Source organism: Gekko japonicus, unplaced genomic scaffold, assembly GCF_001447785.1.
Source record: "Gekko japonicus isolate JY-2015 unplaced genomic scaffold, Gekko_japonicus_V1.1 scaffold1211, whole genome shotgun sequence".
Taxonomy (NCBI): domain Eukaryota; kingdom Metazoa; phylum Chordata; class Lepidosauria; order Squamata; family Gekkonidae; genus Gekko; species Gekko japonicus.
This window is the reverse complement of record NW_015161990.1, coordinates 177,772-195,697: the sequence shown is the minus strand read 5'-3', so window position 1 is coordinate 195,697 and position 17,926 is coordinate 177,772. Positions and strand designations below refer to the sequence as shown.

General features: G+C 55.7%; 1 protein-coding gene across 1 annotated transcript in view; it reads right to left on the bottom strand.

Annotated features, from left to right (window-relative positions):
• DOCK6 (dedicator of cytokinesis 6) overlaps nucleotides 1-17,926 on the bottom strand; it is a 110,392-nt gene that overhangs the window by 19,542 nt on the left and 72,924 nt on the right. The window contains 10 exon segments of the mRNA XM_015405378.1: nucleotides 71-202; nucleotides 3,080-3,223; nucleotides 3,830-4,022; nucleotides 5,352-5,452; nucleotides 9,207-9,365; nucleotides 9,583-9,735; nucleotides 12,866-13,000; nucleotides 13,199-13,295; nucleotides 14,951-15,035; nucleotides 17,635-17,761. Coding sequence (XP_015260864.1) covers nucleotides 71-202; nucleotides 3,080-3,223; nucleotides 3,830-4,022; nucleotides 5,352-5,452; nucleotides 9,207-9,365; nucleotides 9,583-9,735; nucleotides 12,866-13,000; nucleotides 13,199-13,295; nucleotides 14,951-15,035; nucleotides 17,635-17,761 — 1,326 coding nt within the window.

Here is a 17,926-nt window from a genome sequence, read left to right as displayed (position 1 = left end):
ACCCACCCAATCCCTGCGCCCTCTCCTGTGATCAAGTCACACACACACACACACCGGGAGACGTACCCACCTGGCTGGTGATCTTGCTGAAGGCGTCCTGCAGCTTCCCGTGCAGGGTGGCCAGCTTCTGGAAGTCGCGGTTGGCCTCGTGGATGGGAGTCAGGATTTTGTAGACCTCGTTGACAGCCTCGTAGAGCCCCCCCTGCAGGAACGAGAGTCGGCCCATCAGCCGCTCAGCTCGTGTCCACGCAGGGGAGGCACCGACTCGCCAGCAGCCTGGAGCCAGCAGCTGCAGAGCGCCAGGACAGAGCCCTTCTTGGCAGGGGGGAGACGGGGAAAGTGGGCAGAGAAACCCTCCACGGTGGAGAGGCTGCCATCGCCCTGGGGTGAGCAGGCGGGTCCTTCTTTGCTTGGCGGAGACAGTAGGAGCTGCGCCCCTCAGCCTGCCATCCCACCCATGCGGCCCCCTGCAGCCCAACCTTGGCAGTTCTGTCCTCTGGGGACCACGGCTCAAATCCGGATGCTCCTCGCGCGGCCTTGCTGGAGGCGATGCTGGGATCTGTCCCCTAAGGCAGCCAATTCTGTGCCCCCGCCAATGGGGGTTTTCAAATTTTTTTTTTTTTAATCAGCACAAGAATATTGTTATATTGGCTTTACCACCAGGTGTAGCATATTCTCTGAATTCCCAGCTTTCATTTTTTTAAAAAGTAAGTCTCTAGCTTCTTCCATTGTGGAGATACAAGGGGAAACATAGCTTTGCAAGGGAAGAAGAAGAAAGAAGAAAGAAGAAAGAAGGAAGAAGGAAGAAGGAAGAAGGAAGAAGGAAGAAGAAGAAGAAGAAGAAGAAGAAGAAGAAGAAGAAGAAGAAGAAGAAGAAGAAGAAGAAGAAGAAGAAGAAGAAGAAGAAGAAGAAGAAGAGGAGGAGGAGGAGGAGGAGGAGGAGGAGGAGGAGGAGATTGGATTTATACCCTGCCCTTCACTCCCCAAAGGTGTCTCAGAGCGGCTGACAAACTCCTTTCCCTTCCCCTCCCCACAACAGACAGACACCCTGTGAGGTAGGTGGGGCTGAGAGAACTCTGACAGAACCTGCTCTTTCTCAAGGACAGCTGTGCCAGAGCCTGTGACTGACCCAAGGTCACATCAGCAGGTGCAAGTGGAGGAGTGGGGAATCAAACCCGGTTCTCCCAGATTAGAGTCTGCGCACTTAACCACTACACCAAACTGGCTCTCCAGAGACTTACTTTTTCAAAGACTAGAATAAAGTTGGAGTCCAGTCAGGCACCTTTAAGGCCAATGAAGATTAATTCTGGGGACCCAGAGTTAAACTTTGTTGGTCTTGCTGGACTCAAACTTTAATTCTATTGCTTAAGATCAACACGGCTGCCCACCTGAATCTATTTTTAGAAGCATGAAAGCTGGGAATTGGAGGACATTCACCAACAGGTGAATTGACAGAATGATATTCTTGTGCTGATTTTTCAAAAAGCTGCAGGTGCAGGAGGGTGGGTGGCGGCGGCAGCTCCTGCTGGGGCAGCCGGGCAGGGAAGCTTTGGGGAAACCCACCATGTGGAATCCCCATTGCTGCTGCAATAGAAAGAATCATATATCAAAACATCTAAGTATCGTCTCTCAATATATCACAAAAGATATTGCACAACCCCTTGATTAATATCAGTCCTCCTTAATTATACAAAAGTTTTAAGAGGGAGGACTCTTAATATCTTGGTATTTGGCTACCTTGTGCTTGGAAATACCTGTTGAACTCCCCGAGAAAGACACTGAAACAGGAGGATATCAGGACCTCTGTTGGAGGAAGACTGAGCACTTATTCAAAATAGATTTAAAGGAGTCCTCCCTCTTAAAACTTTTGTATAATTAAGGAGGACTGATATTAATAAAGGGGTTGTGCAATATCTTTTGTGATATATTAAGAGAATATACTTAGATGTTTTGCTATATGAGCCTTTCTATGTATTAAGGCTTATATTGAGGCACTTAATCTGCAGTCAGACCAGCAATGGGCGAGCCACAAAATCCCATCCCCGTGTGGAAGGCACCCGTGGCCGAGAGAAGGGAGGGCCAACCTGCCCAGAGCTCAGCGGAAGGGTCCGACAGAATCTGGCCTACGGGAACAGAGGAGGGCAGAAAGCCCACCTGGCACAAGGCCAGCCGCTTCCGGAGGATGAAACGCTAGCCGTGTTCACTCCTGCTAAGGGAAGGAACTCTTCCTTGGGTGCCAGTTTCAGAGGGCAGAACGGCTAGAGAGGAGTCCACGCGTGTCTCTGAGACCAGCAAGAGGAAGGGAGCATTTGACGCTTGAGAGCCTCTGCCCCTAAAATCAACCTGGCCTCTCGGGTGCTCCTGGGCGCCTCTTAACTGGGAGGTCTCCAGTCTTGATAACGTCTCCCTGGGGGTCTGGGAGGCCTCCCCCCCCCAGCCTGCAACTGGAAATGTATGATGCAAACTGGCCCCAGCCTCCCCACGCACTATGCACAGTTGCACCCATCTCGGGTTCTTCTGACCAAAGAGTGCTGGGATCCTGCACCCAGGGACACACGCGTCCCAGCAGGCGACCGGGTGAGTGGCTCTGCGGCCCTCCGCCCAAAGGCCCCTCCGCCTCCAAGAAAGGCCTGGGTGAGGGACGGGGCTCCTGCCTCCCCAGAGACTGAGAAGGCGGCCTGGCTCCAAGCGTTCAACTGAAGCAACAGGTTTGGGCAAGGAGGACAGCGGAAACGAGGCAAGGGAGAGGGAGAGGGAAGGAGACAGACTCCTCCAGAGGATGCTGGAGGGAGGGAGGGAGGGAGGGAGGGAAAGCTGCGTTCCCCCCTAACCATTCAGAGCCATCCCATCGCCACGAGTCCCGTTCCTAAGCCGTTCCCAGGAGTCTCTCTCTCTCTCTTTGCAGAAAGGCGCGTGTGCAGTGCCACCTGCAGGCGAGACGTTCCCATGACACTGAATCCCATCTCTGACGGAGGAGCTGCCGGAGAGGCCCCCTCCAGGGAACAACAACGGCCTGGCCAAGCGTGACCCCGGTCCCTCTTGCAGGCCCCCCCATTCAGCCCCCCGTGACATTTCTCACCATCGTGAAGGCGGAAGCGGCCTGCTCCAGCAGCCCCACCAGCCCCTGCTCTGTGAAGGACTTCCCGGAGCAGATGCCCTCTTCGTCAGGGGACAGGACGTCATCGGAGACGGCGGACTCTTCCAGCACGTTGGAGGAGATGTTCTGGGAGACGGACGGGGGCAGAAAGAAGGAGAAGAAGAGACTGGATTTATACCCCGCTGCCCTTCACTCCCCGAAGGTGTCTCAGAGCAGCTTACAGACTCCTTCCCCTTCCCCTCCCCACAACAGACACCCTGGGAGGCATGCGGGGCTGAGAGAGCTCTTTCCAGAACTGCCCTTTCAAGGACAGCTCTTATCAGAACTACGGCTTGCCCAAGGTCGCCCAGCAGCTGCAAGTGGAGGAGTTCAAGCCCGGTTCTCCCAGGTTAGAGTCCTCTGCGCACTTAACCACGACACCAAACATGCTGTTCCTTCTCTCCCTCCCCTTCCCGAGTACAGAAAAGAATGCAAGCTATTCAGGGCCTCTGCAAAACGAAACGGTCTTTTGCTGGGGGAGGGGGGCCGGGAGCCAGGAGGTCTACTACCCCCTGCTAAGGCCCATCCCGCTCTCTTGCGAGAATGCGGAAAAGGGCAGGGAGAGAAGAAAACGCACACTGACTGCACTGAACGAAGAAAGATCCAGAGAGGGACGATTCTTGGATGCAGCGCCGGAGGAAACGGGACCCCCCCCCCCGCTAGAGAGGTCCCGCCCACGTCCCCACTTCTCACCTGGAAAGTGACGCAGCCGACTGGCAGGTAGGGGCAGTCCTCCAGCATGCTCAGGTACTCGGCCACCAGGGCAGCAGAGTGCACCAGGCACTGGGCCGCCTCGGCATGGTTCCCGCGCTCCGCGTGCTTCGCCGCCATGTTCTTCAGCCACGTCAGCCGCAGGTCCGGGGACGCCTGGTAGCCCTTGGCTATCCTGAGAGACAAGCAATGGTCAGGGCCAGGCCTCCTCCCCCTGGGCTCTCTGGCCAGCCTTCTAACCAAGTTCAGCCTGCAGAGGGACGTGGCAGAGTCAAGGCAGGGAGGTCCCATCAACGGCTATCGGTCACTGTGAGTCAAGCGAACCTCCACACACAGCGCTGCCAGGCTCCGAGATCCAGGGGAAAGTGCTGGCTCTCCAGGGCAACCTGTTGGCCCCTGTGTGAGACCAGGAGGCTGGACTGGAGGGACCCTCACTGGTCTGACCCAGCAGGGCTCTTCTGAAGTTCTTCTCAGAGGAAGGCCTCGGCCTCCCTGCCCTGTTGCTGGCCCTCCAGAGGGACTGGCTGACCCCTGTGCAAGACGGGAGGCTGGACTGGAGGGACCCTCGCTGGCCTGACCCAGCAGGGCTCTTCTGGTGTTCCACAGGCCAAGGATGGGGCTGAAGTGACTGAAGGCCAATGACCAAACTGAATGTCCATGAACGGTCTGGAGTACCAACTCTCATGGCTCAGACCCAAATGACAACTCCTGGCTCACTAACCTTGATTCAGCCACCCCGCCAGGAACGGAGGTGGAAAGGCAACCTGTCTAGGTTTTGCATTGTACCCCTGCATCCTTCACAGGCCCTCTCCATAAGGCCCCTCCCAACCTTTGTCTAGGACGAAAGGACTCAGAGGTCTACTGTTCTATTTGTGCCTGATGATGAAGAGAGAGCTCTGACTCGCTGTTGGCCTCTGAGGGGAAGGGCCGTGGCTCAGTGGCGGAGCCTCTGCTTGGCATGCAGGAGGCCCCAGGTTCTGTCCCCGGCAGCGTCTCCAGTTAAAAAGGACCAGGCAGGAGGTGACGGGAAAGGCTGAGACCCTGGAAAGCTGTGAAGAGGGGCCGTGGCTCAGTGGAAGAGCCTCTGCTTGGCATGCAGAAGGTCCCAGGTTCAGTCCCCAGCAGCATCTCCGGTTAAAAGGACCAGGCAGGAGGTGATGGGAAAGACCCTCACCTGAGACCCTGGAGAGCTGTAAAGAGGGGCCGTGGCTCAGTGGCAGAGCCTCTGCTTGGCATGCAGGAGGCCCCAGGTTCAGTCGCTAGCAGCATCTCCACTTAAAAAGGGCCAGGCACGAGGTGATGGGAAAGGCCTCTGTGCCTGAGACCCTGGAAAGTTGCTGACAGTCTGAGTAGACAATACTGACCCTGATGGGCCAAGGGGGGTCTGATTCAGTAGAAGCCAGCTTCATGTATGTATGTGTGCTGGACTCACCTCTAAGCGCCTCTAGGTCTTGGTGCCCCCCCGCCCCTGTCTTCCCCGCTGAGGATCCTTCTCGTGCCCCACCTGTACATCAGGTCGATCAGCATCTCGGGGTCCTCCTGGTGTTCCTTCATCTTCACTGTGTCCGTCAGGATCATGTGCAGATTGAAGACGAGGTCTTGGACCTGGGCCCAGAGGGGAGGAGGAGGAAGCCGCTCCTGTTGTTTGCTCCCCTTCTCTGTTTGCTACTCTCCGCCCCCCACCGAGCCCCCCAAGAGCACAAAGACACCCGGAAGCAGTCCCGACACTCAGGAGCTCTTCCCGAGATGCCCACCCACACCAGGGAGGCAAGCAGCAGGCACCCGAAAGTCTGCCCACCTGCCAACGGGAATGGCGTTTCCTACGGCAGTCCTGCCCTTTGACCCCCATCCCCTGGTTTCTCAGCACACGCGGAGAAGATGCGCTGACCCTCCGCAGAGGAACACACCACCGCTCTGCACCCCAAGGGCCTCTCCCCCTAAGGCTGTCCTTCTCTGCTTGCTCCACGTGGTGGTGATGCCTTCAGACCTCCTTCCCGTCGGGTTGGCATGAAGCCTGAATGGCCACAAGCCCAGCTCCCGGGAGGGCCTGGCCCCTTCCTTTCTTGGGCAAGGCGTGCCCACGCTGAAGGACTCCACGGCCCTGGTAACCCGTGGCGTGCAAAGGGCGTGGCGTGCCACTTGCCTGGAACCCTCCCCCAGTCTCCACAACTGGGCTGGGCACAGATGGAGAAAACCAGTCTGGCTAAGCCACATGCCTGCATCTGCGCATCACAGGGGCCCGGGAGTGACGCTCCAGCCATGTGGGCAGGGAGGGAGGAGCCACGTGCACACACGAGCCTGGTGGCGAGCCACATCCGTGCACCTGCGGCCTTCCAACAAACACAAAAGTACAGTTTAAACGAACAAGCAAAGAGCCCTGTACTCAGCCTGTGAGGCTGAAATCTAAGGACTTCCACGACACACAGTCACACAGAGGCAGGCAGGCAGGCAGGCAGGCCCACACATTTCCAGGAGGCACAGAGCTACCTGCCCAAAAGGCAAAAGGGGACCCCGGTTTTCCCTCTTTTAGAGAGACCAGCACCAGGAAGGAAACAGGGGCGGTCGCTGCTACGCCACAGGAACAGTCAAGTGGGCACGTACAAGAGCCCTCCGAGCGGCAGGGCGGGGGGAGGACAGGACTCTTTGCTCGTTTGCTCAAATCATACTTTTGCGTTTGCTTTGGGAGCTGCTTCGATGTTCTTCTAGCAGCCAATATGCGCAGCACAGCTCCACACTTCCCTGTAACTCCAGAGGGGACTCAGGAAGGGAAATATGCCCTTCCTCCCTTCTCCTTCCCCCCTCCCGGACCTTTCCCCTCGTCTGCCTGTGAGCTCAGAGGCCTTCAGTGTGCTGGGTGCGAGGGGGCTTCATGCATCCCTTACTCTCACGGCCCCTCTCCCCACACCGAGCACGCGCCAGCCAACAGCCAGACGGCGGGCACCTTCAGCAGTGCACTGGACTGAAGACACAATGCTGAAGAGCGCAAATGGCCAGCGGCAACAAGGCAAAGTGAACTGAAAAGACCTGCAAGGACCCTGGGTCAGCTCCAGATCTCCAGCTGTCTGGGCAGAGACGCTTCTGCGGCCGCTCCCCCTTGGGAGAGAGAACCAGCGTGGGGCAGCGTGTGGGACTAGGATCCGGGCCAGTCACGGCCGCATAGCCTCGCCTGCCCCACAGGGCTGTTGTGTGTGACGCCCTGCCCCGTCTACGGTGCCCGACTCCTTTGCTGTGCTGGGGGACGGAAGATCGCTTCTGCTGCAGATCGCCCCCTAGTGGCATGATTAACTATCTGATTTTAGGTTTTAACAACTGTACGATGTTTTTATGCTGTGTGCATGTTAAATTAACTGTTTGTGCTTATGTTGTCGTACCCCACTGTGAGCCTGCTGTGCAGGAAGAGTGGGCTGGAAATAAAAATAAATGATAAAATGAGGAAGAAGAAGAGGAGGAGGAGGAGATTGGGTCTATACCCCGCCCTTCACTACCCGAAGGACTCTCAGAGCGCCTTACAAACTCCTTTCCCTTCCCCTCCCCACAACAGACACACCCTGTGAGCAGGGTTCCCTCTAAGCTGAGTTAGTGTGAGGCTAGTTCACAGTTTTTTAGCCTCCGGCTCACAGATTTTTGCCTTGGCTCAGGGAGGATGGCCCCAGGGCAAACTAATTTATGCAAGAGCCCAATCGCTCGCTCCCAACTTTAATGCCAGGAGCTCACAAAGCGGAATTTTTGCTCAGAAGACTCCACAGCTTAGAGGGAGCATTGCCTGTGAGGCAGGTGGGGCTGAGAGAGCTCTGACAGAAGCTGCTCTTTTTCAAGGACAGCTTTTGTCAGAACTAGGGCTTGCCCAAGGTCACACCAGCCAGGTGCAAGTGGAGGAGTGGGGAAATCAAACCCGGTTCTCCCAGAGTCTTGACCATGACACCAGTGGGGAGGATGCTGTGAACTACTCCGGGTCCCCCCACTGGAGAGAAAAATGGAGTAGAAATGATGCAAATAATTGTGGGGCAGGGCTAACCCCCCCCCTTTCTTAGACTCAGCGGAGGTCGCGTTCTGCAACAGCTCCCCCACTGTCTCTGGACCTCAAGTCTTTGGGCTGATGCGACGGCTGCTCCTGTAAGAGCTTTCTGGATTATGAACTGGAGGCATCCCCAAACTTTTGTCCAGAGCAGCCTGGACCAGGGGAAACGGGGGCACACAAGGCATTCCGTTTCGGTGTCACACTTTTGCTTTTAGGTGCGAGTCTTTGCCGGCACCTGTCAGAATTCTGGGGAGTTCCCCATATTGGAAATCGGAAAGGATTCCCGCCTGGAGCTTCCTAAGGGGATGCTACTCTAATACCAGGAGACTCCTTCTGGGCCCAGCCATCCAGACGGCTTATAGAGGCAAGTGAAAAACTGAAAAAAACTTAGGAAGGGTGCTGACAAGCTCGAGCGTGTCCAGAGGAGGGCAACCAGGATGGTGAGAGGGTTGGAGTCCAAGTCTTATGAGGAAAGGCTGAAAGAGCTGGGTCTGTTTAGCCTGGGAAAGAGAAGGCTTAGAGGGGACAGGATTGCAGTCTTCAAGTATCTAAAGGGCTGTCATGTAGAAGGTGGAGCAGATCTATTCTCTCTTGCTCCAGATTGCAAGACGAGATCTAATGGGTGGAAATGACAAGGGAGTCGATATACTGGCTAAATATCAGGAGAAACTTCCTAACTGTCAGAGTGGTTGAGCAGTGGAACAGACTGCCTCGGGAGGTGGCGGAGGCTCCTTCGCTGGACGTTTCCAAGCGGAGGCTGGACGACCCTCTTTCGGGTAAGTTGTAGGTATGTAGGGCTGTCTCTCGGCTGTGCTCCTGCAGAGTGCAGGGGGTTGGACTAGATGACCTGCAAGGTCCCTTCCAACTCTTAACAGTCTATGGCTCTATAATTCTATTTATTTATTTATTTATTTATTATATTTATACCCTGCCCTCCCCAAAGGGCTCAGGGTGGCTTACAGAGGCAAGTGGTTCGATCCCAGCCACCCGTTGACACAAAGAAAAGGCCAAAGTCGTGTGCTTCCACCGTTAGGGTTCCCTCTCTCTCCCTCCCCCCCACAGCCAAGAGAGGGGTGAACGTTCAGCCGCCAGCAAGGCTAAGCAACGCTCTCCCCTCCCTGGTGGCTTCACCTTGAGTCTCCCCATCCCCCCCCCCCCCAGGATCCTCCAGGTGACATTCATAAAACAACCAAGGAGGCGAGGAGGAGAAGGACCCGAGGAAGCGCCACCAGCGGTCTGGGCACGTGTCTCCCCCAAGCCCCCACTGGGGCTCCAGGCCAAGGCCCCCACGGCTGGCACCGCCACGCGCCCTCCTCCGGTCTACCCTCTTGGCCACAGTACCTGCTCGGCAAAGGTGGTGTCCCGCAGCTCCAGGTCCTCCTCCGCGTAGGTCAGGATCGTCTTCAGGGAGCGCCGCAAGTGCTCCTCGTTGAAATTCGGCGACGTCCCCACCAGCGAGGAGAGGGACATGGTGACCTGCATCTTCACCCGGGCAAAGTTCTGAGCGGGGGGCGGGGGGAGGCGAAGGAAGAATCACCCAGACAGGCCCGGGAGGGGAGGGGGTCAAACCTCAGGCCCTGATGTGCAGCCAAGGAGGGCCGGGCCCAGACTGGGGCAAAGCACGGCCACCTGGCTGCCCTCGGGGTCCCGCCCCTCTGCCAAGCGGCCTCCTGGGGGGAAAGACACAGGGCAGCCCCGGCTCCCACTCGCCACTTACGTTGCCGATCTCAAAGTTCTGTCGCATGAGCAAGTAGAGGGAGGCGCTGGCATGCGCGCGGATGGTGCCCACCCGGCTGCTGCAGTGCCGCAGAAGCCGCAGACACAGGTCGGCACACAGCTCCGTGTCCTCCTCAAAAAGCATCTCTGGGAACTGCAAACAAGAGACTCGGGTCACTCCTCCTGCGCCACCCTGGGTGCCCCCCCCCGGGGGGGGGGGGGAGTTCAGTGGGGTGCTCCCCCTGCTCTTGGAAGGATCCGACGTGACCTCGTGGCCCAGTCCAGGCGTCATTCACGTGGCCCCCAATATCCCCCCCCCGGATGCACTAAAGAAACCAAAACCCTCATCTGCTCCGTCTCCTTGGGGAAACTGCAGCGTGTCTGCAAGGGGGAGTGTCGTGTGGGACGTCCCACCCTCAGCCAATCCAAGGAGGGGAGCGGAGCCAAGTTCCACCTTCAAAATGGTACAGCCAGGCACACACCGCATTCCTCCCTTTTTGGGACCTCTGGTGCATTTTTCTTTGGTTTTACCCCATTTTCACCCTGCTTTTCTCCCCAGCAAGGACCAGACGTGGTTCACAACATTCTCTCCCCCCTCCATTTATCCCCACAACCACCACCCTGTGAGGTAGGCTTATTTATTTATTTTATTTATAAATTCAATTTATAGCCCGCCCTCCCCGTAGCGCGGACTCAGGGCGGCTCACAAATAGGCATAAGCCGACATATAAAACAAATTAAAACCATATAAAATCATTACTACATATTACATCACAATAAGTGCTCTGGCTGTTCCAGTCCGATCTTCCACAAAGATGACGTCACAAGATGGTACATCTACTCAATGCTCTCAGCTCCACGCGACACTGTCGTGCTCTCTTCCCAGGGCCAGACCGATGGTAATATAACGATGGTACAGTAGTGGTGGCGGCTCCTACTTGAAAGCCTGGCGGAAGAGCTCCGTCTTACAGGCCCTGCGGAACTGCACAAGGTCCCGCAGGGCCCGGATCTCCTCCGGGAGCTCGCTCCACCGGGCACTGAAAGAGCTCTGGCCCTGGTAGCAGCCAGCCTGGCCTCCTTGGGGCCTGGCGTTGTCAGGAGATGTTGCGTCCCCGACCGTAGTGCCCGTGGGGGAACATATGGGGAAAGGCGGTCCCTCAGGTATGTTGGACCCCGGCCATATAGGGCTTTAAAGGTAAGAACCAGCACTTTGAAGTGAATCCGGTACGCTATTGGCAGCCAGTGCAGCGCTTTCAGCGCAGGCTGGATGTGGTCCTGGCTAGGGAGACCCATCAGCAGCCTGGCCGCAGCATTCTGCACCAGCTGCAGCTTCCAGATTTGCGACAAAGGCAGCCCCATGTAGAGAGCGTTACAGTAGTCTAGCCTCGAGGTGACCGTCGCATGGATCACTGTGGCCAAGTCACTGCGGTTGAGGAAGGGAACCAACTGCCGAGCCATCCGAAGATGGAAAAAAGCTGACTTAGCAGTGGCTGCCACCTGGGCCTCCATAGTTAACGAGGAGTCCAGGAGCACTCCCAAACTCCTAGCGTGTGGGAGAGAAGATGGTGGAGAACACAGGTCTCTTTTGAGGCTGGGAAGCAAAGATGAGCTTATCCCGCGATCTCTCCTTGGTTATCCTATCCCATGTGGAGGAGGCTGGCGAGCTCCCTTGAGGGCTTCGCAGAGTTGCCCAAGAGCCTCATGCTGGGACACGCTTCCCTCCCCGCTCAGAGGAGCACCTCCGCCCCTCCTCCCTTGACCTGCTGCCTCTTTCCGCCTGGAGGCTGAGGGACTCGGCTCTCGGCGCGTCTCCTGGTGGTCCTTCAAACTCAAGGGCGTTTGCTCTGAGTAGCAGCAGCCGCTCTCCAGCGTGTGGACTGGACACACCTGCCCCGAGTGAGAATTTCGAATCCAGGCGGACTGAATCCCAGAGGGGACCTGCTTAGCTGTGATTGGCTCAGAGGCTGCAGAGCTTCATCGCATGGCTCAGCTGGGAAGGGCCCTGTAGGGGCACTGTGTGTGTGTGTGGGTGGGGGGGGTCCCTGGGGAGACTGCTGTTGTGTTGGCCCTTCTTCTGCACTGACATGAATATGGGGGGGGGCTGCTTTTGCACCGTGTGGTGCTGCTTCTGTGGCGGAGGCACCGTGTCCCGCCCCCCGCCCCCCCCTTGATGTGGAAGCAGCCGTAAATTCTCCACTGAAGGCAATAAAACAACGTAACCTAGATGTATAAAAACCAACAGCTCACCAATGTATTAAAACAGAGGGGCAAGATTTCAAACTAACCGCCTCCTGGAAATCATGCCGAAGTTATACCAGGCTTATGCAGGGAGTCTGCTCCACATGGGTTTGATTCCCCACTCCCCCACTTGCAGCTGCCGAATGACTCTGGGCAAGCCACAGTTCTCTCAGAGCTGTTCTCTCAAGGACAGTCCTCGAAAGAGCTCTCTCAGCCCCACCTACCTCACAGGGTGTCTGTTGTGGGGAGGGGAAGGAGTATGTAAGCTGCTCTGAGACTCCAAGTGAAGGGCCATGGGGTATAAATCCAACCTCTTCCTCTCTCTCTCGTCTTCCTCTTATTTAAAATATTTGTGCCCCACCTTTCCTCATGGCTCAGAGCAGCTCACATTTAAAACAGAAGATAAAGCCCCAAATAAGCTCCCCCCCTGCCCCAGTTTTAGCGGCATGGGGGGGGGGAGATGCTGGCCCTCCCTCGCAGGTTTGAAAGGGGCAAGAGCAGCTCATGGGCGGACGGGATGGGCACCCCGTGCAGAGGTCGCCCTTTCGTGCCCGTGGGGGCCCCTTGCCAACTCAGCCGCCGACTGCAAGCAGAGACGAGGGAGCCGGCCCCAGCCCAGCTCCCTCTCTTCCTCCTTCTCCTTCTCTGCTGCTCTCGCTGAGGTGGAGCGCCCCCGCCCCATGCTTCCCCGCACCACAAGCAACCCAGTCCTGCTGCTCTGAAGCGCCATTTCCAGAGCCAGAGGAAGCGCACTGTTATGTACTGAGCCTGAGCCATCCCGGAAGGTGGACCTTGACGTGGGCGAGCTTGCTCCCCAAGAACAACAGCTGCCCAGGATCCTGGAACTGGCCAACAGATCAGCAGTATAATGTAAATAGTCTATCCTTGGGAGTGGGTGGGTGTGGGGTGTGGTGTCTGCATGCTTTATAAGCAGGGCTCAAACCCCACTGGGTGTCCTTGCTGTGTTCCAGAAATCACTAAATAAACTAGAGCTGATCACTGCAATGCGTCCAGAACCCGGTACTTAACACGCACGGGCGACTCACCTTGCTGACTAAGGCTCGCTGGGTGGCAAAGCAGTGCTGCAGGAAGGCGGCACTCGGGGTACATGCCATGCTATGGAGAAGCACCCGCAGCACCCCGCTCAGGACGCTCTCCTTGGCCTCCGACAAGATCACCGTCTGCGGGGGGGGGAGAGAGAGAGAGTGTGGGGAGTGGGGAGACCCACGAGGCCTCTGGAGGAGGCGGTGGGCCCATGTGGGGGGGGGGAGGGACAGGACCCCCTCTGACGGGTTTTTTTTTGAACCGCTCGGCCTGCAGACATCACGGCAGACTCCAGTCAGACACGGAGGAGACGGGTCAGGCCGCTGGACCCCTACCTGCACCACGATCTCCAGAGTGTCCAGCACCACCATGTTGGCCTCTGTGGCCAAATTCCCGTCCACCAGAGCCTCACGCTCCACCTCGTCTCTGGACCTGAGGGCAGACGGGGGCGATCAGGAGAAGAGATCCATTTGACACTTTTCCTGCACAACCTGCCTTTCACCTGTACAACCCGAAGGTCGTGACCGGTCCTCCTCCTCCTCCTCTCCCCCGCGAGAACTCAGAGCCACTTGGGCCTCCGGGAAACTGCTGGCTGAGCCCCCCACCAGAACCCATTCCCATGGCCAGCCCCTGCCCACCAGGAGCAGCAAGGGACAAAGCGCCCCCCGTGGAAGGAAACGTTTCATTTTAGAAAGAAGGGAGGTGGGATAAGAGACGGGTCCGTATCAGTTAATTCACTACTAATTAAGCATTGCTTGGAGAAAGGGCCTAGGAGCTGATTCCTTACGGGGGGTGGGGGTGGGTGGGGGTGGGTTTTTGCGCTGGTCATGTCTTGGAGTGCAATAGTGCCTCAATTCGCACTTGCAAGAGAGATTCCACACAGTAAGGGGTAATCTGGGTTTTCACCCTTGTGAGCTGTGGTTTCCCTTTCACACCAGATCTTATATACCATTGGAAAAAGTGCAGAAAAGGGCAACTAGGATGATAAAAGGGTTGCAACACTTTCCCTATGAAGAAAGGTTACAGGCGTTTGGGGCTCTTTAGCTTCGAGAAACGACGGCTGAGGGGTGACATGATCGAGGTTTATAAGATTATGCGTGGGACAGAGCGGGTTGAGAAAGAAGTACTGTTCTCCCTTTCTCACAAGAAAAGAACTTCTTCTGGGCACTCCATGAAATTGCTGAGCGGTCGGGTCAGAACAGACAAAAGGAAGTGATTAACACATGGAATTCACTGCCGTAGGAGATGGTGGTGGCTACAAGCACGGACGGTTTCAAGAGGGAATTGGATAAACATATGGAGCAGGGATTCCATCAGTGGCTATTGGCCACAAGGTATAGATAGGAACGCTTGGTCTGGGGCAAGGGATGCTCTGTATTCTTGGTACTTGGGGGGTGGGGGCAACAGTGGGAGGGCTTCTAGTGTCCTCCTGGCCCCACTGCTGGACCTCCTGATGGCCCCTGGTATTTCTGGCCACTGTGTGACACAGAGTGTTGGACTGGAGGGGCCATTGGCCTGATCCAACACTGGCTTCTCTTATGTTCTTAAGCACTTGGGGAATTCAGTGCTACAAGATGGGTGCCTCAAGAGTTTCAGCCGTGTTCTCTTAAGAGTTAAACGTATTCATAGAGGATCAGCCCATGAGCTCAAGGAAACATCCACCACTGGAGCAAGTACACGATGGCTCTCAGGGACGGCAGCGGGGGGGGGGCCCCCCAAGGGGGCCCCCCCCCCCCCCCGAGCCACTAGGAAAAGGGAAAGAAATGCCTCCTTCTCCTTCAGGGCAGTTTTCAGATGTTTAGTTAATCCTACACTTCTTTTCCATTTCAAGGAATGGCTTCTGGTCTTGCACCTCCGTGACGGCTTTCTTTTAAGGGAGATAAACCAAACAGGTACCCCCACACTCCAATCATGCAAGACCGCTTTATGCACTTCTGGTGTAGGGCAGCAACGAAGGGAAGAAGCCCCCCCCCCGCTGAAACAAGGAATATCTGGGTGCTGTTAGAAATAGTGGGGGGGCGGGGGAGTTGCAGGGTAATATTCTTTTGCCTCCCACCCCACCCACCCACAGCTGCCCGTCAACGCACTTGTCCACTTTGTCTGAGTTCTGCCTCCAGTGGGCGATATTCTTCCTCCAGCGGACATTCTCCTGGTTTCCAAAGGGGCTGCGCTCTGGGGAGGAAGAAAGAGGAGGAGGAGGAGGTTGAGGTTGAGGTTGGATTTATATTGGAGATTGGAGAGCGGCTGACAAACTCCTTTCCCTTCCCCTCCCCACAACAGACAGACATCCTGTGAGGTAGGCGGGGCTGAGAGAGTTCTCGCAAGAAGTGCCCTTTCAAGGACAGCACTTGTCAGAACTGTGGCTTGCCCAAGGTCACACCAGCAGCTGCAAGTGGAGGAGTGGGGAATCAAACCCGGTTCTCCCCGATTAACCACGACACCAAAGAAGACCAGAAAGAACTGGAGGGGCTCCAGAATTAAGCATTTAGACCAGATTACTAATCAAGGGGAACAGATGGGAGGCCCCCAGAGCTTTCCTCCAGGGCCAGACGCTCAGCCGGCTGCAGGGAGCAGGGGAAGAGGGGATCATTCACACAAGTCACTGCTCCTGCAAGCAGGCCGGGTCGTGCCCAGGGAGGAGGATTTCAGGGAGACTCCTCCCAACAGCAGTTTGTTTTCTTAACTGATGACGATGAGATTGGATTTATACCCCCCCGCCCTTCACTACCCGAAGGGAGTCTCAGAGCGGCTTACAAACTCCTTTCCCTTCCCCTCCCCACCACAGACACCCTGTGAGGTAGGCGGGGCTGAGAGAGCTCTGACAGAGACTGCTCTTTTTCAAGGACAGCTCTTATCAGAACTACGGCTTGCCCAGGGTCATCCAGCCAGATGCAAGTGGAGGAGGAGTGGGGGAATTAAACCCGGTTCTCCCAGATTAGAGTCCACCTGCACTTCACCACGACACCAAACTGGCTCTCATATTATATATATTACACATATTACACATACTATATATATTACACATACTCCTCATACACATAATGGCTTCTCCTCAGGCCTATATTGTAACAAATTCAAGCAAACATTTTCATTGAAGGAAGACAATCCCTCTCCATAATACAGAACATTTATTTTTTCCCTGGTTTCACGTTTGGAAAAGAGCAAGAATGGACTGCACATTTTCAAACAATGGATTGCGAATCTTCAACCACAAATATTTTCCCAGACTGGGGATAAAACCCCCATATATTTAAAACCTCTCCAAATGAAAGGAATGAGACTCTTAGGACAAATAATACGTTAGTTGAAATACAGACCAAGGAATATCCACCCCAGCCAGATTGGCCAAAGCGAATCAGGCAGGATGAACGGGTGGTGTCTGAAACAGGTAGGCATGCTCACACCCATGTCCTGGTGAAAGGATTTCGGAATCTGGTTCTCAGGACAATCGAAAGGATCTCGGGATATGAACTATCACGTGACCCCAGGACACTTTCTTTAGGTCTGGTGCAGGATGAAGCGCAGGGGGGGGGGGAGGATAAATATAACTATAAATATTTGTTAATGTCAGCAACTGCATCTGCAGCAAAACACCGGAAGCAGAAACCCCTGCTTTCCCTCTGCAGAGAACTGGCTCAGGAAATGAGGGCACAGCGCGCCAGGGGATAAACTGACAGGCTATAAAGAGAGGTAAGAAAGAGAAGAGATTCCTCCCGGAATGTATCCATCCAAAATCAGCGGCCATTTGCAGAGTTCTGGAATAAGGTTAAACCAGAGGAAAATGGAGGTCTACAAGGTTTGTTAGGTGTATAAATGAGGATAGGAATGGATTAGTAACAGAATGATTCCTACTGGTTGTTTTTTTATTCTTCTGTTATTATTTATTATTTGTCACACGGCAATTCTAGCTCGCCTCCTCGTGGTGCACCCTGGATAACAATAAAGAGCTAGAACTTCTGGCTGCCAGACAATCATAGGATCTCCTGACTGCACTACACACCTGGAAACAATCGACCAATCAAACAGCCCTTCTCAGGACTACTTGACAAGGGGTACAGGAGACTGCATCCAAATCGTTTGTCATTATGGCTTAATATACTGTGTTGTGGCTTAATATACTGTGTTATATCTCTATTTCATATCATCCTCAAGTTTAAATAAAAACTATTTGGAAAGCCACGGACGAAGGACAAGGCAAAACTTTACACTCCGGCTAACTGTGTCCCAGTCACCAAAAGCCACCCCAGCGCTTCTGAACTCCCACCCCCCTCACCCCTTCGAATCCAAAGGCCCCGTCCAGCACAAATGGGACTGCAAATGCAGGTCTGCTTCTTTGCGGATGAGGCTGGGAGACCCTTTGGTCGAGTGCGGCCAGGTAATGCCTCTTTCTCCACACCTGTGACAAACAAGTACCCTTTGGAGCGTGGACTGGCCAGAAAGCACAAACCAGTCAGGAGTGCCGTCCCGTCGGCCATGAAAGCAAAAACCATTTCTTGCCTGATGACATGCAAAAGAGGGAGGGAGGGAGGGAGGGAGGGACGGGGGGTGCACCTGAACTGGCTGTGTTCATGTCGCAACAAACTACAGTTTGCTGAGCTGACCTCAGGGCCGGCTCTCGCCAGCCTGAAAGAACGCAGGAGGCCACTGCTGGTGATGGCGACTGAGCGGCCTGCTGGCTCCAGAGGCCGAAGCTCTCCAGCCCTGGGGGGGGGGCCCTGGGACGAAGGACTCTCACCAGAGGGGGGGGGCCTTCCTCCTTGGCAGCGCTCACCTCGACTGCGCCGAACCATCTCCTGGCGAGCTCCAATGGTGCCCAGGATGGCTTCCTCCAGCCGGGCTTTCATGTCCAGAGACTTCTTGAACGTCAGGCTGTTGAGACGCTCCAAGGTCTTCTTGCCCTGCAGGTGACAGACGGGTTGAGCAAGAGGCCGAAGTCAGGTGGCAAGGAAGGAGCCCAGCCTGGCACACGAGTGCCCAGGAGGCAGCCAGTCAGAGCAGGAAGGGGAGGGACACAAAGGCCGTTCCGGTTGCTGGTCTCCCACAGGGACACGCGGCACCAGGGC